This window comes from Erithacus rubecula (genome assembly GCF_903797595.1).
Source record: "Erithacus rubecula genome assembly, chromosome: 16".
Classification (NCBI taxonomy): Eukaryota; Metazoa; Chordata; class Aves; order Passeriformes; family Muscicapidae; genus Erithacus; species Erithacus rubecula.
Genome location: NC_136668.1, coordinates 11,076,434 through 11,101,523, shown reverse-complemented (window position 1 = coordinate 11,101,523; position 25,090 = coordinate 11,076,434). Strand labels below are relative to the sequence as shown.

The 25,090-nt window shown below is 47.8% G+C and overlaps 2 protein-coding genes across 4 annotated transcripts in view; one reads left to right on the top strand and one right to left on the bottom strand.

The window, feature by feature from the left end:
- The window catches only part of MGAT4B (alpha-1,3-mannosyl-glycoprotein 4-beta-N-acetylglucosaminyltransferase B), a 50,116-nt gene extending 34,533 nt beyond the window's left edge, over positions 1 to 15,583 (top strand). Inside the window, exons 2-15 of one of the 2 annotated variants that reach the window (XM_079319696.1) lie at positions 210 to 389; positions 1,087 to 1,227; positions 2,025 to 2,158; positions 4,694 to 4,740; positions 6,772 to 6,885; positions 7,297 to 7,372; positions 7,737 to 7,851; positions 8,610 to 8,740; positions 11,518 to 11,625; positions 12,526 to 12,719; positions 13,098 to 13,176; positions 13,592 to 13,679; positions 14,528 to 14,640; positions 14,715 to 15,583. In XM_079319696.1, the coding sequence (XP_079175822.1) occupies positions 210 to 389; positions 1,087 to 1,227; positions 2,025 to 2,158; positions 4,694 to 4,740; positions 6,772 to 6,885; positions 7,297 to 7,372; positions 7,737 to 7,851; positions 8,610 to 8,740; positions 11,518 to 11,625; positions 12,526 to 12,719; positions 13,098 to 13,176; positions 13,592 to 13,679; positions 14,528 to 14,640; positions 14,715 to 14,738 (1,544 nt within the window). In that variant the 3' untranslated portion in view covers positions 14,739 to 15,583. Of the gene's footprint in view, positions 1 to 209; positions 390 to 1,086; positions 1,228 to 2,024; positions 2,159 to 4,693; positions 4,741 to 6,771; positions 6,886 to 7,296; positions 7,373 to 7,736; positions 7,852 to 8,609; positions 8,741 to 11,517; positions 11,626 to 12,525; positions 12,735 to 13,097; positions 13,177 to 13,591; positions 13,680 to 14,527; positions 14,641 to 14,714 lie in introns of both variants that reach the window. The other variant, XM_079319697.1, reaches the window with a different exon arrangement.
- Positions 15,584 to 15,688: 105 nt separating this feature from the next.
- Positions 15,689 to 23,314, bottom strand: LOC306808665 (leukotriene C4 synthase-like). 2 transcript variants are annotated; one of them, XM_079319439.1, is made up of 5 exons: positions 23,209 to 23,314; positions 19,148 to 19,247; positions 17,321 to 17,391; positions 16,657 to 16,738; positions 15,689 to 16,425 (listed from the first exon to the last, which is right to left on the bottom strand). In XM_079319439.1, exons 1-5 carry the CDS (start codon positions 23,264 to 23,266, stop codon positions 16,278 to 16,280), a joined length of 459 nt encoding a protein of 152 aa, XP_079175565.1. In that variant the 5' UTR covers positions 23,267 to 23,314; the 3' UTR covers positions 15,689 to 16,277. The 2 variants fall into 2 exon arrangements, with proteins under 2 accessions (XP_079175565.1, XP_079175564.1); XM_079319438.1 differs by lacking the exon at positions 16,657 to 16,738.
- Between the last annotated feature and the right edge of the window lie 1,776 nt (positions 23,315 to 25,090).

Below are 25,090 nucleotides of genomic sequence, written 5' to 3'. Positions count from 1 at the left end.
AACCCAAGTTGAAAGAGGAAAAATGGAAGTAGCTTTATTATTGTACTTCTGCAACTTCAACTGCCCTCCCCACAACCCTTTTGCCAACGGGTGCGTGCTGGGACACAGCTCCCAAAATCCACAATTCAGGGGCTGTGGAGACAAGGGAGGTATGAGTGAAACCCTTCTGAGCACAGAGGACAAAGCTTGTGTCTCTTCCCCGTGGGCAGGTGACGTTGTGGACATCTACCAGCGGGAGTTCCTGGCGCTGCGGGACCGGCTGCACGCAGCCGAGCAGGAGAGCCTGAAGCGCTCCAAGGAGCTCAACCTGGTGCTGGAGGAGATCAAGAGAGCACTGTCAGAGAAGCAGGCCCTGAGGGACATAAACCGCACCTGGAGCAGCTTATCTGGTGAATGGACAGGCGCTGGGGGGCTGGGGCTGGGGGCAAGCTGTGCCTGAGGAGGAGGTGGAGAGGTGTGTGTGTGTGCAGGGCTGCAGACACGACCTGCTCTTCTCTCCCCTGGTGTGAGCAAATTGTGGAGTTCAGAGAGACTTGGGAGCTCTTCAACTCCTGTTTAATTAGAGGTGCATAAGCATCATTAAACATAGATTTGCCTCTGCCGAGGATATTTGCCAATTTGCTTGCTTGCAAGCTTTTTTTTTCTCCCTTGCAAGTCATACACTCTGTTTCCTATGGCTGTATTCAACCCATATGGAAAATGGGTATCCACAGAGAGGGGGGAGGAAGGAGCTAGACTGGCTGAGCACCTCTTGCCAATTTATTTGTTCTTTTGTTTTTGTTTTTTTTTTTTTTTTTTTTTTTAAGTTGCTCGGTTGAAGAAAATTGGATCTCTACAGAAAGATCTGATTTGACCTTCATTTTATCTTCATTCTCCCCTCTCCCTCCCAAATATTTTGGGACTTCTTTAAGGCCCTCCTGGCTCCTGCTGAACTTTAATTGGGTTTGTGGTAGCATGTTAAAGGTTGGCCTGATTTTTTATAACCCAGCAGTAGTCTCTGGTGGCCGGGCTGCTGTAGAGGCTTTTTGCCTTGCAGTCTCTTCCTACCTACAGTGCCTTGCAATTGATTCCCTTTTCCTTTTTAAGACGAAACCAAGTTAAAACTGTGGAATATCACCAACAAGAATGTGCTGCACCTTCCCACCATCTTCCATCATTTGCCACATTTGCTGTCAAAGGAGAACAGTCTGCAGCCAGCCGTGCATGTGGGACAGGGGCGCACTGGAGGTAAATGGGAATTAGTGCTGCTGCTGGTGCTCTTCCTCACCTTGGTGCCTGTCCCTGCCCTTTCCTCTGGGCCTGGCTGTGGCACAGATGTGAGCAGGACTGGAGGAAGGGCTGCATGCATCATGCAAGCTATGGTGACATGTGGGGTGGGTGAGCCATGTCACGCCTGCAAGTCTACAGGGGAGTGCTGTCTGTGCTTTTGACTGGCCATAAAATGTCCTCAGTGCTTCTGCCAGATGTTGTTTGCTGCTTTCCATATCCAGAGTGCTCTAAACTTTGCATGGAAGGGTTTCAGATGAAAGCATAGTTTGTAGGGTGCTTCATGGAGACTGTAACTCAACTAAAGAGACAAATCCTGTTGGGAACAAGACTTTGGTTACTTGATGATTCCCTCTGCTCCCAAATGCCAAAATGCCATAGACCTGGCTTGTACCTTCTAAACTGGAGTGCTTTTGGCCATGGGAGGGGTTTGGACAACAAGAGGTGATCTTCAAGTAAAGAGTTGAAGAGGGGGAGGGATTTTGGGTATTTCCTTAGAGATCATTCCTTCAGGGAGATAAAGCAGAGCATATCTGACTGCCCGTGGTGCCCTGCCAGCCTGGCACAGTGGGGTGCTGCTGGTTGGCACTGGGCTGAGGACAGGAGTGTGGGAGCCCTGCATAGCCCAGGAACCCACCAACCTGCTGCTCACTGCTGGTTTCTAATGACAGCCTGGCACTGACCAGGTGAACCATGAGTTGGTCATGGCAGTGTCCAGCACTGCCCCCTCTCTAAAATCTCTCCGTGGCCCTGGGCAGTGTCCGTCGTGATGGGGATCCCCAGCGTGAAGCGGGAGGTGCATTCCTACCTCACCGACACCCTCAGCTCCCTCATCTCAGAGCTCACCCAGCAGGAGAAGGAGGACTCTGTCATCGTTGTCCTCATTGCTGAGGTAAGACAGAGCTTTGCTGGTTTGCCCCATTTCCCTGGCCCCCATCCCACTGTCTGCCAGGCTCGGTGCCAAACAGGACGCTGCCCACCCGGACACCACTCTGCCCCTTGCTGGGCAGGTAAGCCTGGCCTTGGGCTGTCATCCAGCAGGATCAGCAGCTGTGTCTTGCCCAAAATGAAATGTTGGTTGGGACACAGAGGATCAGGATATGAGCAGGCAAACGTGTCCCTTTAGCAGCTGCTGGTGTGGCACAGCTCACCTAAATCATGATGCCTCCTGCAGGGTGCTTTGAATGGATGTCCACAAAATGAGCTGGAGCAGCCCCATGAGCCCTAGGAGAGCTCTCAGACCTGCACCAGCAGCTCTGTTTCTCCACATACCTGTAACACAGCCCTAAACCCCTCCTGAAACCCAAGAGTCAATGGTTCAGGGTTGAGACTGACCCCTCTTTGTACTGGTGCCTGGAGCCTGGAATCAATTGCTGAATCCAAGGGCTAAAAAGCCTTGATACATTAATCCACAAGAGCTGCTTTTATCTATGGGTTTAGATGGTTATTTTTCTCCATGGCTTTCCTCTCAGGATTATTTTCTTGAGCCTGAAGTGCATTTGTCTTAATTTCCAGAAGTCCAGTGAGAAAGATAAACCTCAGTAGCCTGTTACTGGGAGTGGAACAAAGATGAATGCCCAGATTTGATGGCTGTTCACACATAATTTGACATCTTGAGTAGATTTGGCCTTCAGGGCTCTGGCTGGTATTTTGTACAGGGAGAAGGTGTGCACAGATTGGTGCAGCCCAGAGGGCCCAGGACAGGGTTTGGTCATGGCCATCATTTGACTCCCTTGGAGCCAGGACAAGTTTGATGACTGTTTTTGCAGTGGGTAGTTTGAAGCCTGAGAGGTTTTAAGCAACTTGACCCAGACCAGCTCCTGTTTTGGACTGCAATAATACTGTTTTAGTTGACTTGAAAATAATGTGTGTGCTGTGATGGCAGCTCCTGATTCTCAGGATGTACCTATGACGAGGAAAGTGAGCAACGAATAAATTAATTCTGATCCTGTGCAGTGCAGGAGCACACACACCACATCCCAGTAACAGCAATGGCAGTTGTTGCAGATTCCTTTGGCCAAGTTTGGTCTTGGAGCTGCACAGCATCCTTCTGTGCAAGTGTCTACCACTGCTGTGCCTGCTCTGCTTCTTCCTAAAGTGTTTCTCCATGTGCCTGCTCTTGTTAGAGCTCCTTGGGCATGGGATAAGGAGTAAATAGTGGAGAGGGTGGTATGAACCTGAAGCAAATTCTGAGCAATTTGGAGACTCAGCACAAGTGCAGCAACTGAATGTCCTTCCTGGGACTGGGACTTCTCATTCCCAAGTGTCACTGCTGGCCACTGCAGGTGCATCCACAGTGGCTGGGCTCCTGGGAGAGCAGGGGCTTCCTCAGCTGCCCGAGGAGCCCTGGGGTGAGATGGCTGGCTTGGCTGTCACCAACCCACTGTTTCAAACACTTGCAGTGGAGTTTCATGGTTCCTGCCAAACCAGGAGCATCTTTCCTGCTTTTGTTTCTCCCATTGCTCTTTTCTTGGCATGCTGAGGTAAGAAATCAGTCCAGCACTGGGACTCTGAGCCCTGTTTAGGAAAGGGACCTTTTCCTCTTGAGAAAACTGAGGAAGGGACCTTTTCCTCTCCCTTGTCTCCATGCCAGCAGCACAGAAGTGCTGTGCTCAGCCTGTGACACACATCCTGGTGTCTCATTCTCACCTCGCAGCAGCAGCTGGTCCTGGCTTCTGCCATGCTGCATCAGCAGATCCAGCCAGGACCTGCACCTCGTGATCCTCATGGCTGCCCAAATCTGTGCCCCCACCAGGAAACAGGAGCAGTTTCTGCTCATGGCTCTCCTGCCCTTTGTTCTGTGTTTTGTTTTCCCCATCACTGTGCAGAAGGTTTCTGTGCAGTGTCTGTCCCTGTGCTTGCATTTATCTCACCCACAGACAGCAGCAAGCAGTGCTGGAGACCTTTGTCTCCCAGGTGTTATGGGCTGCCATGCTGATTGTGGGAGCAAACTGGGGCTTTAGGAAGAAAAGTGTCAAAATGAACCGGAAATGAAAAAATTATAAATAGACCCCTCTTTTTCACCAAAGGGTACAGAGTATTTGCTGCCAAGAGTATTCTCATGGATGCAAGCCAGTGTGTATAGGGAAAAAATAAATAGCCCAGAGGTTAAAACTTATGCAAATACTTGGTGCTGGCAGGGGTAGAAGTGCCAGGAGAGCACATGGGGAAGATGTGCATGATCCTGTGTGCTCTGGGATGGATTTTGGTGTGTGATGCCTTTGGTTAACACTGTCCACAGAGGAGGGCACCTGGGAGCCTGTCAGCATGGCAGAGCAGTAAAACTGGATGAAAGGAGACATGAAGGTGAATGAAGATGATACAGATGTGCTGACAGTACCCCAGGGTCTGTTGAAGAAGATTTCTGAGCCATAGAGGACACAGGCTGAGGCTGAAGGGTCTCACACTGCTTTTCTTTTGTTTTCAGACAGATCCACAGTACACAGCTGGAGTGGCAGAAAACATCAAAAACTTGTAAGCACTTCTAAGTGGCTTCAGTGTATGGCCTGTGCCTGCAGCAAGGCAGGGAACAGCTTCATTAAGGAGAAAATGCACACTTCTCTGCTTCCCTTTTGTATTTTGTTGTTGCTTGGGGTTTTTTTCCTCTTTTTAAACTCTGCTGTCTTTGCTAATGCTGCTTCCACTTTCTGCTTGTTCTAAGATACATCCCATATGTGGCTTCCAGGAGGCTGCTTTGTGCTTGAAGTATTTAACACACGTGGTCATTTTATTTAGTTCTGTTTTGCTCCTTCTGCCCTGGGGCATTGCAAGGGGATGGATTGTTTAGATTTCCAGCAATCCTGGCAGTTGTTTCAGTGTTTGCTGCAGCCCTGTACTTGCTCTGTGCAGTCTGGGCAGTGTAGTAAGCACACATGAATGTTCCTGCCTTATTTTGCTTTAAAATCCATGATCCATCTTTCTTCCCACTCCAGCCTGTTTGTTTCCCCCTTGTTCCAGGCTCTAGTTACATTTGTCTCTCGTGCTGGCTGCTATTTATGTCCTGGAGCTTCAGTGGTTTTTGCAGCTTTGTCTGTGGCTGTTTAAGCAGAAGCTGGTGATGGATTATTAACCATGAGCTGGTCCAGGCATTAACAACATCAGAGCTCGGGGGCAAAGGGAGAAGGTGGTGAGAGAAGGGGCAGTGAGTCCCCCCAGCTCCTGTGACTGCTCCTTCCCAAGGGATGGCAGGAGAAGAGAAGGGGCAGCACTTGCTGCCAGAGTCCCCTGTCCCCGAGCTGCATGGGCAGGGGTGTGCTCCCAGCACTTGCAGAGGAGCTGAAACAGAGCCCTCCATCTTGTGCAGGAGCTGGCAGGGCTCCCCTCCCTGTGCCTGCAGGCAGCAGGACACACTCAGGGGATAATGGACTGATTGTCCAGCGGCTCCTGATGGAATTACCGCGCTGCCGCAGAGCGCCGCTGCGTGCAACTCCTCAAACTTTAATTGACTTCATCATTTGATTTCTCATCATCCCCCCTCTCCAGTGCCTCCTGCCCCTCCCTGAGTCACTGAAATTATTTTTCTTCCAAATTGAATTGAGGTGGTGTGAGGCCAGGGCAGGCTGGGCTTGCTGCTTTACTGCAATGTTTTGTCAGCTCAGTGAGGAGCTGCTGTTTCTCTGCTGCCTGAAGAAGGGAAGATTTGAAAATGTTAGCTGTAAGACCTGCCAGTCCCAAGGAAAGAGTAAGGAAGAGGAAAAGAAGTGAGAAGTTTTTGGCAGTTTCTCTGCTTTGTCTCCCTCTGCCCCATCTCCCATCCTTCAGGCTCTGCACAAACAAAGGAAATCAGCCTTGCACCAAATGGCTCCAAAAGGCAGTATAAAAATAACTGGTTTTCCTGCTTATCTCTCACAGCTAGAGCAGTCCCAGGGTATTGCTTGCAAGGCTGATGTAGGTGCCTGCTTTTCAGATGGGTGACATTATTTTCTGTTTGAGCTTGACTCTTTAAAGGTTTCTTAGTTACATTATAGGAAAAGTAGATGCTGATTTTATCAGCATAAGAGAACTAGGTAGACTTCCTGCTGGCTCTCTGAACTCCAGCACAGCAGTGGTTTAAGCAACTTAGCAGAAATTTATAGCACAACCTCAGCAAAATTAATTTTAATTACTGATGCATTTTGAAAATCTCTAAATGCCTGAAGTGCCAAGTCCTTTCTTTGTTGAACCAATCTGCAGGTCATTTAATCCTATAAAGAGTACATGGTGCTCAGGGCTGGTCTTTAAAGCTGACCCTGTGTGTGTGCAGGAGGGAGGAGGATGCTTGTGGGGAGCATGTGCACATGGGGCTATTAGAGACTGTGGGAGGGAGAAGATAACTTAAAAAGTCCATATCAATCCTGCTGGTGTCTTCTGATGAGGCCTAGAAGTGCACTAGATACCAGGGAAGTTGCACCTTAGAGACTGTGGTTTTTGTTTGGTTCTGTGGCTCTGTGTTTACCCAGTGATTTGGCCTGCAAAATGTTGTGTGAGATGTGGAGGTATTTGTTTACTGCTGCTTTTCTCCCTCAGATTCCCAAAGGAAATACACTCAGGTCTCCTGGAGGTCATTTCCCCATCTCCACATTTCTATCCTGATTTCTCCCACCTGCGGGAATCCTTTGGAGACCCCAAGGAAAGAGTGAGGTAAGAATGAGTGAGTTTATAAACAAGCAAGCCCTGAATGAAGGAACTGTAGCCAGTTCCTCACTGACTGCAGCAGGGAAAGCTTTTCTGCAGGGCCAGGCAAGGACTTTAAACTTGGATTATCCAAGAGCTGGACATGATTTGGTGTCAGGGGGATGAACTGGCACCAGCTTTGCCAGGCTTCCCTTGTGCTGTGGTGTTTCCATCACCGAGCAAGGAGCTCATTTTAACCCAGATTGTCTTCATTGTGGAAGTCCTTGAGATTTCCAGTAACTCTTAGGGACCAAAGGGCCATATGCCATCCCCTCTGCCTCCCTCCCAGGGCTGTGTCACCTTCCCATCTCAAACCCAGCCTTGGCAGGCTCCCTGCAGCAGCCACTATTCCACTTCCATTGTCTTTATCTCTTGCAGGTGGAGGACAAAGCAGAACCTGGACTACTGCTTTTTAATGATGTATGCCCAGTCCAAAGGCATTTATTATGTGCAGGTGGGTCTGGTGCTGGTGCTGGAGGGAAGATGGATGTATCTGTGAGTTCACTGTACTGGCTTTTACTAGCTAACAGCATATCCAATTCTGTGATGCAGCAGAGTGGGAGCAGATTTTAACCACATAGGTTCAAAAGCTGGGTTTTAAAAATACTTTTAGACTTGGAAACCTCCCACTTAGAAAAGGCAGAAGTCCTTGTTTCTCTTACCTGTTAGATTGAGTGATAAAAAGTGCTTGGAGGACTTTCCAGAATAAACTGGGTCTGTGCCAAAGCTCTCCTCTGGTCTGTGGTGTGATTGCTCTGCATAGAGACTGTTGCTGGGACCTGGATGGGACATTGGCACTGTGCCCTTTTCTCTTACAGCTGGAGGATGATATTGTGGCCAAACCAAACTATCTCAGCACGATGAAGAACTTTGCCTTGCAGCAGCCCTCTGAGGAATGGATGATCCTGGAGTTCTCTCAGCTGGGCTTCATTGGTAATGTTCTCCCCCACTCACCCCTCTCCTATTCAGGCACAAGGCACAAGAGCTTCCTGGCTCTTGCCAGCACTACATTCTTGGCCCAAGAAATCGTCCCCACAAGATGGTAAAATACTTGGACTTGATCCCCTCCTATTTTTGCAATGACCCTTGTATTTGCACAGTGGAGAAAGATCCTCACAGCTGGTACTGCTGATACTCACTTTTAGTAAAAATAAACCTGGTGAGTGGCCCAGCCAACAGCCAAACAGCTTAGATATGGCCAGTAGCTTTTAGGCTGGATGGGATCTGGATTTGCCTAAGAGTGTGCAAAAGGAAGTTTACATCAGCCCAGAACTATTTTGGGAGCAGCAGTACGTGGTTGCAGTAGCAGCTTGATCTGTTATTTTGGATACTGGGTTGACTGGCTTAAAACTTGTAGTTTTCAGGGCAGGAAATGGTCTGTCCTGCAGCTGGCTATGTTTTTCATCCTTGTTTCTCTTTACTGAATGGGAGAGTTTTAGACCTTTTGATACTGTTATGACCTGTGAGACTCTAATGCTTTCTAATTCTGCAACAAATATTAAATCTGAGCTGTATTAGCAATGTCAGCAGTGCTGGTACATGAACTGGAGCCACATGTTGTTTCCTTTACATAGATGGACACATCTAACCTCCATGGCCCAGTCTCCCATTTTTTTCTTTCCCAGCTCTGATTCTAGACCATTCCATACCATAGCTCCTCTCTCTCTCTTCCCTCTCTCTTTGTGCTCTAGGAAAAATGTTCAAGTCTCTGGATCTGAGCTTGATTGTGGAGTTCATCCTGATGTTCTATAAGGACAAACCCATTGACTGGCTGCTGGATCACATCCTCTGGGTGAAAGTCTGCAACCCTGAGAAAGATGCAGTACGTAAACAACCTCTGTTGAAGGGAAATGTTTTGTTGTGTGTGGGCAAATGCACGCCTGGCTGTGCCTCCAGAGGATCTTTTCTGTGAGCTCTGGTGCTAACTGACTTTGCACTGAGCTGTGCCATCCCTGTGGAGTGTGCTGCAGGGTGTCCTTGTGGATTGTGTGAGTGGAGACCTGGGAGTTCAGGCTTTTGTAGTCTGCCAGGAAAGGCATTATTTCTGCATCTAAGCACTAATAGGGTATTCCTCCTGCAGTCCTGGAGGACAGGAGTCATTCCCCATTCTTCTGTGTTGTTTTGCATTGCAGTGTGCTTCTCTCCCTGAAGGGTTTCCCACTCGCTGACTCCAGCCCCAGAATAACCCCTTGACTCTGGATCCATGTGCTGTCCCTGCCTGGAGCACACATGGAGAGCCCAGAGAGCTCACCCCAAACAATCCAGAGCAAACCCTCCTTGCACAGTCTGCCAGAATGAAGCCAGATCACACAAAGCTCTTATCAGGGTTTCTAGGAGGGTGCAGAGAGGTGAAATGGGCTCTGTTTTTGTGCTGCCACTCATTTTGCAGAGACATAAGCCCCTGTGCCCTGTGGAGGTTGTGTTTGAACTCCAGCAGCAAGGGGCTAAAGCAAGTGGGAAGGGCAGAGGAGGAGTGTGTGTGGCAGCAGATATAAGATGAGCTCAGATACTCTCCTGTCTTCTCTCTGAACATGCTGTATTTACTCAAACTCTTGCTTGCCCTCCTCCCCCAGTGGAGAACAAGCAGCAAAGTTCCTGTGCAGAGCTCAGAGCCAGTGGTTTAGGACTGATCTCATGGTGACAACCATGTTGTGGTGATAAATGCTAGAGCAAGTGGTCACTCTGGGAATTAGTATTGTATTTATGTGCTGGGGAGATGGACCATCCTCAGAGCTCTGCAGAACTGGGGCAAGGATGTGGTTTAATTTGTCCTGATCCCTGGCAGAGGACATGGCATTGGCTCCAGTACCCCTTGTGCAGCAGGACCAGTCTCAGATGATGTCCTGGCAGTTCAAACCATGTGCTCAGGTGTGACAGAGCAGTCTCCAGGACTGTCTCACAGTCTGCACAGCTGTGGGTAAAGCTGGATGGGTGGGATGCTGGGATGGAGTCAGGAATGATGCTGCTGTCTGTGCCCCACCTTCAAAATCCTCAGCTTGAGCACTGATTAAATGCAGATCCTGCTGCACACGATCATCTTCTCCTTAACTCATCTGTGCTCATCTTTTCCTACCTGATGGAACCAAGGTTTTCTCAGGGGAAATCGCAAACCTCTTAAACATGTTGCCTTTTTAAAAATTAACCTACTTTCCATGTGGATTTCTGGCTCTTTTCCCCCACTGTTTGCATGATTAACTCTGCACAGCGCCCTTTCAAACATGACTTTCTGTTGTAAATCCCACTGTGCAGAATCAAATTGGTAGCAGGGAGGATTTGTCTTTTTGATTGAAAGTTTGTTTGACCTGAGCTTTTAGTAAGTGCTTTGCCTGCTCTGGGTATATTCTGCTCCTTCTTTTTTAACTAATTTTAGATTTACCTGGGATAGACCTGTGTGAAATGATGACCTTCTTACCACCAGTGGAGCTATTCCCCCTCCTGGCTTGTCTGTGACAAGGCTGCTTTCAGGAAACGTTTATTTAGCAGTGCAGGAAAAGGGGAGAAAGATAAAATAGGAGATGCCTCCATTCCCCTTCCTCCTCCTCTCCCCATCCAGAGTGAGATAGCCATGATGGAGCTGCATCCAGAGTGGCTGGCAGTGAGTAGGGTCTGTCCCATTAGCATGGCTAGTTTTAATTTTCTAATGTAACGTGAGCTGGATTAGGGGATTATCTCTTTTGCTGCTCACAGGGGTCATGCCTGGAATTTCCCAGCTCCCAGCTTGTGGGGGGGGGGGGGGGGCTTGGTGTGATACCCTGTCTGTACCAGGCATCCAGTGATGCTGTGGGATTTCTGCTGGGTGGGAGGCTGCAAGAGCAGATGGCATTAGAGATGTGCATGCATTTCTTTTCATGGAAAAAACCAAAGTTGGATAACAAATACCTCTCCATACAGCTTTTTAACCTGCATTTTTGTCCTGCTCCCCCAAACTGAGAGAAATGAGCTATTTTAAGGTGTGAGTTCTCATCTCCCCACACTCTCAGTGATTTTCCCTTTTGTCCTTTTTTTCCCTCTCCATCGTCTCTCTCCCTCCACTCCATGGTAAATCACTGCCAGGATCACAGTTGCATCTCCAAGTTTATTTATGTGGTGGATAGGCATGAAACAGCCCAGCAGCTCTGACAATGGCACGTGCTGTACATCTGCTCACAGCTCCTGCCAGCAAACTGGGAACTGCCCATCCAGAGAGAGCTCACACTTGGTGCCTGTTCACCTGGGCTCTGAGTCATCCCAGGATTACTGTACCTTCAGACATCAGGGATCCCAAGCTCTGAGTTGTAGGGAAAAGGCTTTCCCAATAAGCCAAGGGCAAAGAAAACTCAGTTCTCTGGCTGAGGGGATTTGCTCAGCACTCTTAGCTATGCTTGGCAAGGAGAAATTTGGCACTTAAACCTGGGCCCTGGCCAGCAGAGCCTGGGGGACAGAGAGTCTCGGTCTGGTTTCTCTAGACTGTGGTTAAAAGCCCTCTTGCCAGATTAGAGCCTAAATACTACAGGAGGGCATAGAGACAGGTTTGTCTGTCACTCCTTGTGCCCTTGTCCATCCCTCTTGTGCCCACAGTGGCCTGCAGAGGTCTGAGCCTGGGGCACTGTCTTGTTTCAGAAGCACTGTGACAGGCAGAAAGCAAACCTGAGGATCCGCTTCAAGCCCTCGCTCTTCCAGCACGTGGGAACCCACTCCTCCTTGGCTGGGAAGATACAGAAGCTGAAGGTGGGTGCCAGCTCTCTGTCCCAGCTACAGGTGGCCTGGCCTGCAGGCACCCAGGAACTGACTGCCTTTGGGTGGGGACATCAGTGACAGCAGCTGTTTTTCCATGAAGTGGTTGTGTTTTATTCTGAATTACAGTGAGCTCAGGTCAAAAATGGCAGTGCACCAAGAGTCACTGCAAGATTTTAAGCCTTGGTGCCAGTTCTGGCCACCCATCCTGAGTGCCAGAGCATGGTCCAGGCAAGTGACTTTGAAGAATTTACTGAAAAACCTTGGAGACATGACTCCTGGGTTGGTCTGACTTCCTTCCCACTCTACTCTGTGTTCCTGGGATTTGGTGATAGGCAAATTATAACTCAGTGTCTAAGAGCTGGAATTGTTGATGTGTGTTTAAACATGGACAAAATGCAACTTCTCACAACTACAAGTGCAGAACCCTTGGACAGACATCCTTGGGCTGTGCTGTCAGTGTGATCCCCAGGGAAATGGATGGTATAATCCAGTTTGTATCACAGTGCAGTACTGTCAGGCCATGTAATCCAGTCATTTTATGCTATTGTCAGCCTCCCAGCTGCTTTCTCCTCAAGTGTAAAGACTGTTTCCAGAGCTCCTGGGGCAGGGAAAGGCATTCAGGGACAACTGGACAATGAAATGCTCGTTGGTGTGCTGGATCAGAACACAGTATAGGGGTGTTTCTCTGTGCTGCCTCTCTGAAGCAGTGTCCTGGGGTCCAGTCACACATTCCCCTGCCTGGTGCCTTGCCCAAATTACTTCCATCTCTCATCCTCCTGTGCCCTGCAAATCACAACATTTTAATTTGCAGTGCCCTGTAGCTGAGGCTCTGGTTCCTTATGGGCCAGAGCAGCTCATGGCCCTTTTCTCCCTTTTGCTCTGTGCACCAAGGACAAGGACTTTGGGAAGCAGGCACTGCGGAAAGAGCACGTCAACCCCCCTGCTGAGGTGAGCACCAGCCTGAAAACCTACCAGCACTTCACCCTGGAGAAGGCTTACCTGAGGGAGGACTTCTTCTGGGCCTTCACTCCCACTGCTGGGGATTTCATCCGATTCCGATTCTTCAAACCGCTACGGATCGAAAGGCCAGTGCAGGGGGGGTCAGGGGGTGTGGGCACAGAGCATGTGGGCACACTTGACTTTTGCTCTTCTGGTGATTTTAAATCAGATTTCCTGCCTGTCTCCTGCTTGGCTGCCCAGGAGGAGAGAGCAGTGCTTTTCCAGCAGAAGGATAATTTGAGTCTCTCAGTGGGGCCACCTTGGCCAGAGCTCTTTGCTTTCCTGCACTTGTGAGCAGTCCATGGTTTAGCTGATGTGGCACAGAAAATCTCCTGCTTCTCGTGCTGTGGGCTCTTTGGGAAGGTGCCTGTTAGGTTGAGCTGTTTGAAGGTTCAGATGGGGTGAAAGCCATCACGTGCCCCCTCGCTCAAGTGTGCCTTTCTGTGGATTTGGTCCCTTCACAGGTTCTTCTTCCGCAGCGGGAACATCGAGCACCCAGAGGACAAACTCTTCAACACGACCGTGGAGGTTCTGCCGTTTGACGTAAGTGTTTGATTGAGATTCGAGGTGAGGGTGGAGTGGGAAGCAAAAGAGGCTTGAGAGGAGGGAGCTGCTTAAAGCCATCAGGAAAATCTTTACAAGATTCGAGTGCCTCTTGCAGTGCTGGTGTGATGCCACCTCGGGAGCGGGGTGCTTTGCTGAGCACTGCTGTGTGAGCCATCCCTGCCTGGGGATGCTCCAGTGGGAGGGATGGCTGCAAGGAGGGGATGGGCCAGAATGGTCACAGCAGAGTGAGGACTGCTGCTGTCCTCTTGTTTTGGGCACGTCTCAGGGTGCCGGGTAGGGACGAGATGCCAGGGTTTGGCTGGCAAGGACAGCTCTGGGATTGCTGCTTTTCCTTGGGACTTTTGGCTGACTCTTGCCTGTGGCCTTGCACAAAACTCCTCTTGTTCTACAGAGTCTCCAGTCAGATAAGGAAGCCTTGCAGGAGGGAAGAGGCACAGTGGTCAAATACCGCAGGACAGCTGATGGCTACATCCAGATAGGTACAGTGGGGAGTGGGGTGGTGAAGTGCTGCTGGCTTTGACAACACAGCCTATGTCCTCACCTGCTCGTCAGTCAAGAGAGCTGTTTTCTTGGCAAAGAGTAATTTCTGCTTGCCAGGAGCCAGGTTGGAGCAGGATTTAATTGTCATTGTCTCCTTTCCTCCACTGCCCTTGCTCTCAGACCGGGTTGTCCCCCTCAGATAGTTTTTAATCCTGCATTTCTGCCAGTCTCTGCTCAGAGCTGGGACCAAATGACGCAGATTATTCCCTGGCTTACCCTGGGATTAAAAACCTCCACCACGGGCAGTTTTGCCATCTCTGTACTCGCACCACTTGCAGGTCAGACTTTGTCTCTTGCCACCTGAGCTTGTTTTAGTGCTTGTGCTGCCCTTGAACAAGATGGAGCAGTTGCAACCTCCAGAGACCTGCCAGTGTTAATACAGCCCTGGTGTCCCTGCTGTCATTTTTTTAAAGTTGACAAATAAAAGAAGAATTTCCTGGCACATGCAGTATTTTGCCATTTCCTCATTCCTCTGCATGTTGGCTGGTGTCTCCTAGTTGCATTTTCAAAATAAAAAAAAAAAAACGCAACCAAAAACATGTCAGGCCACTTTGTCCCCTTTTGCACAGCAGTGATATGTTGCCAAATACTCCAGATACATTTTGTTTACCTGATTTTTCTCTCCAGAGTGTGGCATTTTGTACTGCATTGCCATCCACGCTGCTGGTTTTTAGCCTGCTTTGTGCTGGGGAGCTGCAGGCAGAGTTTGCTGGTGATGCCCTGGGGGAGAGGGGAAGTGGAGGGGCAATGCCAGAGGACTGTGTCAGCCCTGTGCTCTTCCCACCAGGCTCGTTCTCCAAGGGTGTTGCAGAGGGTGAGGTGGACCCATCCTTTGGGCCACTGGAGGCTGTCAGGCTGTCCATCCAGACCGACTCCCCGGTGTGGATCATCCTGAGCGAGGTAAGCCCAGCTCCCTCAACACCCCCCCACCCTGCCCTGCTCATTGCTCTGATCCCATCCCTCTCTTCTTCCAGATTTTTATCAAGAAAGCAGAGTGAAGCGGGCGTGAGGCAGAGCAGACCCTCTGGTGGGTCCCTGCTGCTGCTCCCCGCTGCCCGCGGCGCCTTGCCCGGAGCGGGCCAGAGCGGGGCCAGCACAGCATCCTTCTCCTGGAGAGGAGCAGGGAGCAGAACCCAGCCCCTGTGCAGAGGGGGGGCTCTGCTCCCCTCCCTCGGCCCCTCAGGACACACGGGACAGTTTGGGGTCGGGGTGAGCTGCAGCCAGCGTGGGACAAGAAGCACCTCCAGCCCCGGGCAGGGCGACCTTTGGCTGTTTGGGGACAGCGGGTCACACCGAGCCCTGCCAACCCCACCGGCGCTGGGATGGAGGCAGCAGGGACTGATCTCTGCCCTGCCCTCTCCCAGGAACCAGGCCTGGCCAAGATGAGGATTAACAGAGTGCAAAGACTGACCCTCCTTCAGCAGAGGAGGAACGAATCCAAAGGGGTTGGAGCTATGATTATGGCAGGGAAAACAAAAAAATAAAATATGCCACACTGTGCCTGCCAGCATTGAACACAGCCCCTTAACTCGTGGTGAAGTCTCCAGTGTCTTCATGCCTTGAGATTGAGTGCAGAAACTGTCTTTTTTAAAATAACTATTTCAGTTATTGATTGATGTGGGTTTTTTGGGGAAGGAAAAAAAAAAAGCAGAGGTAGCCCAGTTCAAAAATAGTAGGGATTAGTGTAAATCCCAATGTCCTTTCAGCTATACACTGGAATGCATTATACTACTTTAATGTGCTGTATTTTTTATTATTGGATACATTTGATTTTTCAAGTACATCTCTCTATATAAATATATAAAACAATGTGCACTGTAATAAAAACTAAATTTAAACCTTTGGTGCAGCAGTGAGAGTCAGTTGCAGCAGGGCTGCTTTAGGCACCTGTGAACCCCAAACTCACAGCAGGGTGTGGAATTTGGAGAGGGCAAAGTTCTGTTGCAGGGTGGGTGATAAGTGAAGCTGGGCCAAAGTAAAAATCATTCAGTCAATGCCAAGCACAGACTTTAGTATTTGGACTAGAATCATGCTTTTCTCCCAATATTTGAACGTGGTTTTAGGCAAACTTACACTTCCTTTTCAGTTAATCACGGCAGCTTTTCCTATGAAACCCAGTCCCCAACTCAGATTTTCTCACACCAGACTCTCAGCACCTTTGACAATCACAGGTGATTTCTAGTGAGAAAAAGAATTTATTTTTGTATATCCATGGTGTGATTGTTCAATACAGATCATTACAGCAGTAAGGAGGAGAGACAACAGCATGTGGGTCAATCTGTGCTCCAGGAGGCAGAGCCAGAGGCATTTTGGAGCAGACAGTGCTACAAAGCCCAGCAGTGAAGCTCCTCAGCAGGGGCAGGGGCTGGAAAACATTTGCTTTCTAGAGGGAAATTATCTCTGAGAGCAGAGGAGTGCCAGCATCCACCTCTCTTCAGCAGGGAATGCAGAGCCAGGGAAATATTCTCTCTGTGATGGTGCCACAGAGTGGCTCCCCTGTGACAGGGGCAGGGGTCTGGGGAGGGCTGTGGCCCCTCTCACCAGGCACCACGGAGCTGGAGAGGCCACAGAAGTGCTGCCATCCACGTGGAGGAGCTGGGCCACAGGAAATGTGCCAGGAGCCCGGCCAGTGCCAGCCCCACCAGCCCCCAGAGCAGCCAGGCACTGGCATAGAGCGGTCCCAGCCTGGGGGAGGGAGAGAACAGCGTCAGGCACTGCCAGCCCAGCGGGCACAAGGCAGCTGAGAGCCACCACCCGCCCTTGGGACAGCCAGAGGAGGTGACACAGCCGTGAGCACACGGGGACAGCAGGGGAGGAGGTGAAAATCTGCCTGCAGCCCCACCCACGGGGAGGAAAGCTGTTCAGGGGCCACTCCCAGGCTGGTTTGGGGTGCCCACGGTCCCGTGGTGTCCTTACCGTCCCTGGGCAGCCACGGTGTAGCCCTGGAAGTACTTGAGGCGGGCGTAGAGGTAGAGGAGCCCACAGGCTGCAGCCACACCTGGGGACAGGGGAGCATTCCAGCGTGCCATGGCCAGAAAACCAAACACAGGGATCTGCCTTTAAACCACTGTGGGAGCTTAAATGAGTTTGCTTTCTTCCCTTTTTGTGAGGGATGAACTTCTCTGCCCCACAGAGTTGCCCTGGGACTTGGGTTGGCAATGCTCCCTTTTGTGGTTTCTCCTCACAACTTCCCTGTGGCAGCAACCAAATCCCTGAGCTCACTTGGTAGGGATAGACAGTGGAGGAGTAAATGTTTGGGTTATGGTTTCTTGTTCTGACATAGCTCTGCCTCTGCTGCTGCCACCCTGGGACAGTCTGACCTTGTCAGGAGAAGCAGCACGAGGGACAGCCAGGGCTGCCAGTGCTTCCTCCTCCAGGCAGGAATGGGCTCAGCTGCTCCCAGCTGGACTTGGGGCACTTCTCAGCCAATCCGGCTAAAGGGGAAATTTACTTTTCATGAACAAGAGCCTCACAGGCACAGAGAGAATGCCTAAGTCACATTGGAATTTAAATTGGGCTAGGGTTTTTTATTTTGTTCACATGGTTTGGGTTGGAGTTCCCCTCCCCACTTCCCTCTTACCTTGATGGAAGAATATTCCAGCAACCCAGAGGAGGGAAATGAAGATTGGGAAGTACTCTGAGCAGTTTGCCCTGGTGAGAACCAGAGATGAGAGTTAAAACTCCTTGTACATCAGAGACTGGGTAACCAAAGCTGGAGAAGGGAACTGGACACTCCCATCAGAACAAACTGAAAAACCTGATGAGAATCACCACTTTGCTATGGGAAAGGGGCCTTTTCTGTGATCAAGAACACCCAGTAACTGTATTGTAGAGGAAAAAAAGCAGCCAAACAACACACAGGATTCACCTCTCCTGCATTCACATGGTCCTGGAATGACAAGCTGTGGCTCAGACAGAGATTTGTCTCTGCTGGACCCTGCACAGGCTCCATCCCACACACAGCACCATCACAGCTGCTGGGGGAGAGCCTTCTTGGCAGTATTTGAGGAGCTTTCTCCTCCCCTTGGGTGACCACAGCCCAAATTTGGGAGTCACACAAGTCACACGCCAAGAAGGAGCCTTCTCTCAGATAAAATTCAGCAGGAGGTGATCAGATCTACAGCCAGGTTTTCCTCCTTTGGTGACAAAAATACAGATTTTCTGCAAGAATAGGAGCTGTGCTATTAAAGACATTGGTTTTGCTTCTCTCACATTTTACCATTCCCTAGGCAATTTAATCTTAATGTTGTCCAAAACTGTACAAACTTTTGGAGAAAGGAGCCAGACTGGAAGCTGGGAAAAGCCTGAAGAACCTTCTTCTGTAAATGCAGTTGGAGCCTCAGTGTGGGGAGACTGCCAGGCTTCTTCAAGTGAGTAATACATCAATACCACTTTTTCCCATTTTTTTTCAATACATCAAATTATCCATTTGTATACTCTTCCACAGGGAAAAGAGAAGCAAAACCCACAAAGAAGCAATATCTTCTCTAGTCCAAGTTCCCTGAGGTCACCTTCCCTGCCCAGTACAGCCAGGGCTTCCCAGACCACAGCAGCCCATGGCATGACTTGGTTAACACACATTTAACAGTTAAGTATTTCACTAAAAGCCACATCAGCAGCTCCCCAGATGTCTCCAGGCAGGCATGGCACCACAGAGGGACTGAGGCTGGTGTTTTTGTCACTCCACCAATGCTTCCTGTGCTCTGGCAGGGGAATGCAGCTGCTTTGTTCAGGGTTTAGTGCCGGGCTGGAGCTACCCTTCACACCAGCTCCAGCCAATTCCATTCAATCCCTTACAAAACACAACGACTGAGATGAAAGATGGAATCTGGTGCTTGCTGGAAAGCCCAAGGGATCTGTGAACGTTTCCAGTTTAGCTCCAGCATTGCTCTCTCCATAGGAACAGAGCAAAAAGAAACAGCCCTCAGCAGGGGCCCACGAGTGCTGATTCTCACAGCACAATGGCTTCTGAAAGGGAAAAAATTAAAATGCCCTTGTAGCTGGTTCTGCCAGCAAGGCCGTTTGCTTCAATTCAACAGCAAAATATTACACGAAAATATCAGGTTATTAATAAAGCTTTGGCTGCTCTCACCATTTGGAGCCAATGGTAATATTAAATGTAATGATTCTAATTGTGAATGCTCTGCACCTCCTCCATATGGCCACTAATTTGTAATTTGGATGCCTCACAATGCCAGAAGGAGAATTATCATGGATGGACAGAAACACCCCAGCCAAAGTGCTCCAAATCAAAATGCAGACCTTTGCACACAAAGCTTTGAAAAAAAAAAATTATATCAATAGCAGTAAGTGGAAAGGTGACATGAGGGGGGCCAGTCTCTCCCAACAGTGATAGTTGACTCAAGTTTTATCTAGACAAAGTCACCACAAAAAGTCAAAATCTTACTGAGCTCTGAAGGTCCGCTCAAACTCGGGGTGACCTTTTGTTTCAGGAGGGGAAATCTTGTACTTCCGACGGGCATAGATCACCTGCATTGTGAAATAGGCTGGAAACAGAACACAGGAGGGGTAACAGACCTGCAGTGTTTATGTAGCCAAGCTTTATCTGGCTTGGAATCAAGCAGGTGGTTTGAATGAAAGAGCTGATATGACCTAGGTCCATAGTTCAGGGCTGTCACACATGACCTGCAGTAAATGTGCCATTTATTTCACTCATGTTCAAAATCCAGGTTTGGTTATCCCAGCTGAGTGCCACTGCTGGGTGACACTTTGCATCATCTCACGCCCAGCAGAGCCCTCAGTGCTGCTCCCCAGCAGATAAAGCACACAATGAACCCTTACCAAATCCACAAGAGTCACAGAATTATTTCTGAATCTTGCACTTTGTGTTTAGAGCACATTTGCACCCTCAACCAGTCTCATGGAAATGATGTGCAACACTTTCTGCTATTCCTAGTGGATGCAAAGGATGGACCATGTCACAGAGGCAGCATCCATCAAGCACTGGGATACCATTAAGTCAATTAGAGATGCTCTTAATCATGGCAATAAAAGGAAATGGGGAAGAGGGTGGTTATTTCTTGCTCTTCAATCCTGCAGGGCAGCCCCAGGGCTCCAGCAATTCAAGGAGCAGAGGTGCTGCCCATGCCTGTGCCACATTTGAGCTAAGGCACTGACTCTGTTTGCTACATCAGTCCTTTGTACATTTGTAAAGGACGTGGAAAGTGACTTCAAAACAATGAAACCTTGCTAGTATGAGGACTGAATGTTTCACTATTTATTTAGAGCTCCTACTCCCATGGGCAAATGCTGATGCTCTGAGTGTTTTATTCAGGTGCACTACTACACTGCTGCTTTTATTGAAAACCCCTATTTTTATATAGGAGAAAACCAGATTATAAAAACAGTAATTTTGGTGGTTGTGGTGGTGTCACTGAGACACTTGAGTGAGCAAAGTCCTCACATAGCAACATTTCCAGAGCACAACAGAGAGACACAAGAAGCTGGGGTGCAAGGCCTGTCTTGGGCACTGTCTTAGTGTAACAAAGATAAAAACAGAACAGCAGGATAGAGAAGGGGAGGTAGGGACAGATGTTCCAAGATTAAAGACAAGACGTGTCTGCAGAAAACATATGCAGAAGGGAATTGGAAATGTAAATATTCTGATGTTATGTGACTTGTCTATCACAAAGTTTCAGTAACATAAATACAGTCATTTCTTTCAGAATGCATTTAAGAACAATAAAGCATGTTCTAGTTTTCAACAGTGACCCAGCCCTAAAGGATGAGAGGACAGAACAAAGTGGAAAAAAGCAAGAATGTTCCCCCCTCTTTGATTAATTTGTAGCAGGTTGATCATGGGTGAGGGCGTCACCCTTCTGCAGAGGTCCAGCAGGACAGGACACAGCATTCCCTCTGTGAATCCAGAGGTGTAACACACAAATGGAATTCAGCAGCTGCTGGCAGAGCTCTGGGACTAAGATGAAGCCATGACCCACCCTGTTACCTTTCCTACTCCCTGATGCTCTCAGGGTCTCATCCCAGTCTCCTCTCCAGAAATGGACTGAGCTGAAGCTGCAGCATCCATCATGAGCAGATCTGGCTCGTGGCATAAGGGGCTCTTCATTCTGCTTTGTGCCATCTGCACCTTTCCTAAGGTGGGATTCTTGTGACTGATGGGTGAGGTAAGAGTCATTTCACATCAAACCTCTTCATCACCTCTACACTTAGCATCATGCTTTTATACAGGGGCAAATATTCAGACAAGTCCTACAAAGATCCCTGACACTTAGGGATGGGTAACATAAAGAACAACCACCCAAGAGGAGCAGGAGCCCTTTGGAGGACAGCTGGCTGTTCCCCAAACCTGGTGTAAGGGTGAAGAACTGGGATGAAGAATCAGTCCATAAAAGCACTTCTCGGAACGAGGTGTTGAAAAAATCCACACTGCATGAGCCTTCTCAGCACAGACTCTTAGAGAAAAAGAGTACAATCTACTCTGCAGAACCTTTCAGAGCATTTTTTTTTTGTGATTCATGTATTGAAGTTAATCACCTGTGTGGATTCCCATGTGGCTTAGGGGCTCAGCTCTCCCTGAACTTTGCTCCTCAGAGGAAATATTCTTCATTCTCTATTTGATTATGTCCACAAGCTTGTCAAATCATATCATAGCTGCTATCTGCCACATTTGAGTGAACCTGGCAAACAAGCCCTGTGGGGCCTGACAGTGACATTGCATAAGTTTTCTTTCTTTTGAAGCTGTAAAATAAAGGAGCAGGGGAAAAAAAACTGGAGTAATTTTACTCTGTGATACAATGTTCACCACAAGGCTGGGGCACACATCTACAGAGTGCCAAACTCAGTTTCACTAAGCTGAGAATGACTCAATTAAAAAGGGGAAGTTTCTTGAAAGCCTGCAGGCTTCCAGGAAATTCAAAAGGAAACATAAAAATCAACCAAAATCAGCCATCAAATTATATGTCCTGCACCAGGATGTGATGGAGGAGTATCTGTGGGATAGCCCACATCTGTGCTTCAGTGCTCCCCTGCTCAGAGAGAATCCCAGAAAGGTAACTCACCTACAGAATGTCCTTTCTAAGCATGCAGAGAAAGCCACAGCACAGCTCTGAGCCCCAGGGACACAGGTACACACATTTCATAGGAGTAGGTGGAAAGGAAACACAATATTTTTGCTGTATTTTGCAATTACTCCTTGGCTTCCCATGCAGAAATCATAAAACCAGGATACTTCATCAGGTCAAACAGATAGGAGGGTGCCAGTGCCTGCTATTTATCTGCTGGCTTCACACCTGGCTTGTATGCCATGAAAGTAAAATGCTTAATGCTGCAACCTTTAAAAAGGACTTGAAATACTCATTAAACAAAAATATTTCAGACAAAACTGCTATTTAGGGATTTGCTACTGAGGGTTTCCTAAAGAAAAAGGGCTCAGCAGCATTTCTGTAACTTAATTTCAAGTTTTCTTCATGTCTTTGCACACTAAACACTCACTCCACCCCCACTAAGATAATAACAAAAAATCCGTAGTGCAAAAGTTCCTTCCATTTGTAATTGTGGCATGTCTGTGTAAATTGAATGGAAATTAGTGAAAATTCAGAAATCTTGAGCTCTATTTTAAAAATAGCATATTTTGTTTTAAATAATGCTATACTAAGAGATTTATCACCTGATGGCTAAAAGCACATGACATTGCTCAGAGATTCACATCCATTTCTAAGCAGTGGTGTGACAGCTGTATGGTGAATTAATACAATAAGACCCACAAACCTTCCCTTCTAGAACTGTGAAGATTTTAATAAAATGGGGGCTCTGTTCCCATCCCAGGCAGGGGAGTGACTGTCCTGAAGCCCAAGGGGGAGAGACTTCGCCCAAAGAACCCACAAATAAACAGGGTTTGGCAACAACACTGTTCTTCCTAAATGGTCTAAACACAATATTTCTATTAAAATTAGAAGTCACTGAATTCCTTTGAAGAGCTCTGTATCTATTTCTGAGCACAACTTGCATTAGATTCCAAATTACTGTGCTCAGTCCATCTTGTCACCTGCTCTGTGCCATATGAACATACAAGGATCAGAGAAACACAGGTGTGCACCAGGCTCTTTCCTAAATCCACACCAGCTCTGTCTGTTCACTGATCTCCTCACCAGCACATTTACTAGCCTGTCTTTATTTTGGCTAGCTCCAGCCACTGCAAGTTACAAATTACCTGTTCAAATTCAATCACGAACTAGTTTATTTTAAGAACATCACGTTGAAATTGCTTGAAGTCTAGGAGTTTGACTTGCTGACTTTAAGGATCATTTTAGTCCCTGTTAAATAATGACCACCCTCAGGCATGACACTTCTACCATCAACAGCCAAAAATTTACATCATTTTGCCATGTTGGAAAACAGTGACTTTCACTCCACAGAAACTCTGAGAAAACTACAGGAACCACATCCCACAATGTTTAACATCATTAGCTTAACACTGGCATTATTTACCTTGCTCCAGGACCCCCAGAACGGTGACTGTGGCCAGCAGGTCTATCTGATCTCTCATGCTGCTGACTGTGGAGCAAACCCCAGCTGATGTGCTGAGCACAGCTGTCCCAACACTCAGAGCAGCCTCTGTCAAAGTGTTTCCTCCACCACACCTTAACTCACCTTAACTCTCTCCACACCATGGATTTTCCAAAGCAGTCAGCCAGAAAATGTCTATTCCAGCCAAGTGCCTTTTGCTGAACAATAGAGCAGGCAAGAATTTTGCATGAGCAAACTGTGAAATTCTTCTAATTTACAGATCCTTATACCACGATTGAATTACATGTTGCTGGCAATGGAAAGATGATGGAATTCTTTCCAGCCAGTTTTGTTGCTAGTTTTAACGAGCTCTGAAGCATCTCAATTATGTGCATGTTGTAAAAATTATTAACAAGCATTTACAAATTAATGACTTGACCTTCTGCTCTTATTTCAAGTAGTGGAGTCAACCACTTGAAAGATTCAATACACTCCAGCTGGAATAACTTAATTCTGTCACCAGATTCTGTGATTTAACAGAACATTCAGATACTTTATCCTACTAATTACTACTCTTATGTTTACTAAAGAGGAGTACAGTTCTCTTCTAGCACTTGCTCACCCTTAGTAGTTTTCTGAAGTTTTTAAGAGTACAAACCTTTCCCTGACTAACATACAAAATAAATGTTCTCAGTTCTGAAGGCAGCAGAGGATGTAGAAACAGGCAGACCCTGAGAATTCTTACACTGACATCAGAGTTATAATTGTTAAATGTAAAATTTGAAAACCAGCAATGTTTTAGCCCTGAATTTTTTCCCCACTCCACAAAAGTAAAATAGGCATCAGTTCAAAAAGTTACCTTACATTTTTGAGCAACTTTATATGGATGACTACACTAACTTTAACATTTTTAAAATCAGTGAGGAGGGAAGTCTTCCCTTAATGTTGGTGGCTGAGCCATTGCATTTCTCTGTTCTGTCACACACACAAACCCTCACTACAGAATTTGTGTAGGTACCAGACCTACAGTTTCTCCCAAGAGGGACACAGCAAGATTTTTCTCTGGTTTGACTCTTCATTGCTTCAAAACCCCTGATTGTCACAGCTCAACAAGTTTAAAATTCAGTTAATCAATCAAATATCCAATGTTACACTTATTTATAAATAACCACATGTAGAAGAGCGAAAGCACTCATTTTCTCTAAAAAAACCACTCACATGATGTGACTTCAGACTCTTCAAGGTACAGCAGACTCAGATGAAATAGAACTAAAACCTAAAAATTGGCCTCAACTGAACCTACTGGTGACCAAAGATTTCATCTGTGGTGTCCAATATAAAAGTCAGAGGGGAAATGCCACCAGGGTCTCCATACAACAACATATTTCAACAAACAACTCAGGCTCAAGAAAACACTTCCATTACAGACTTCCATTACTCTCAGGAAAAACACTGGCATCAACAAAAAAAATCAAATTAGTTTCTGAGCAAAGGTTCGTGGCAATCTGCCACTGACTCCTTAAAATCTTTGGAAAACCACAGATGTCATTTCAGTGGGGAATGGTTTGGGAAATTTCTGTCTCACTCAACAATAACTAAAATGCAGCATTTTTAGTGGGATAATAAAGCAAAAATTAATTTCACTGTTCCCCATGGGCTAAAAGCAGCTGATTCTGCTACTGCTACTGATTGTTACATTTGGTTCTTTACAAAATTTTGAAGTTGCAGGTCTCCTCCCGAAGAGAACACAAAACTTGTAGAGTAGGAATACATTAAAAATACATTCTGGTAAGTCAGGATGCTGTGAGGAAAGCTGGAGGCTGAGCTGGGGCTGCAAACACAACTGCACAATGACACAACTGCA

What these genes read in the sequence shown, in the direction of transcription:
- LOC306808665 (XM_079319438.1), bottom strand. Translation starts at nt 23,266, where the DNA reads ATGAGAGATCAGATAGACCTGCTGGCCACAGTCACCGTTCTGGGGGTC. An exon ending in GAGCGGACCTTCAGAGCTCA is followed by an intron (nt 17,392 to 19,147) that starts GTAAGATTTTGA and finishes GGTTCTCACCAG; the next exon opens with GGCAAACTGCTCAGAGTACT. An exon ending in TGGAATATTCTTCCATCAAG is followed by an intron (nt 16,426 to 17,320) that starts GTAAGAGGGAAG and finishes TCCCTCCCCCAG; the next exon opens with GCTGGGACCGCTCTATGCCA.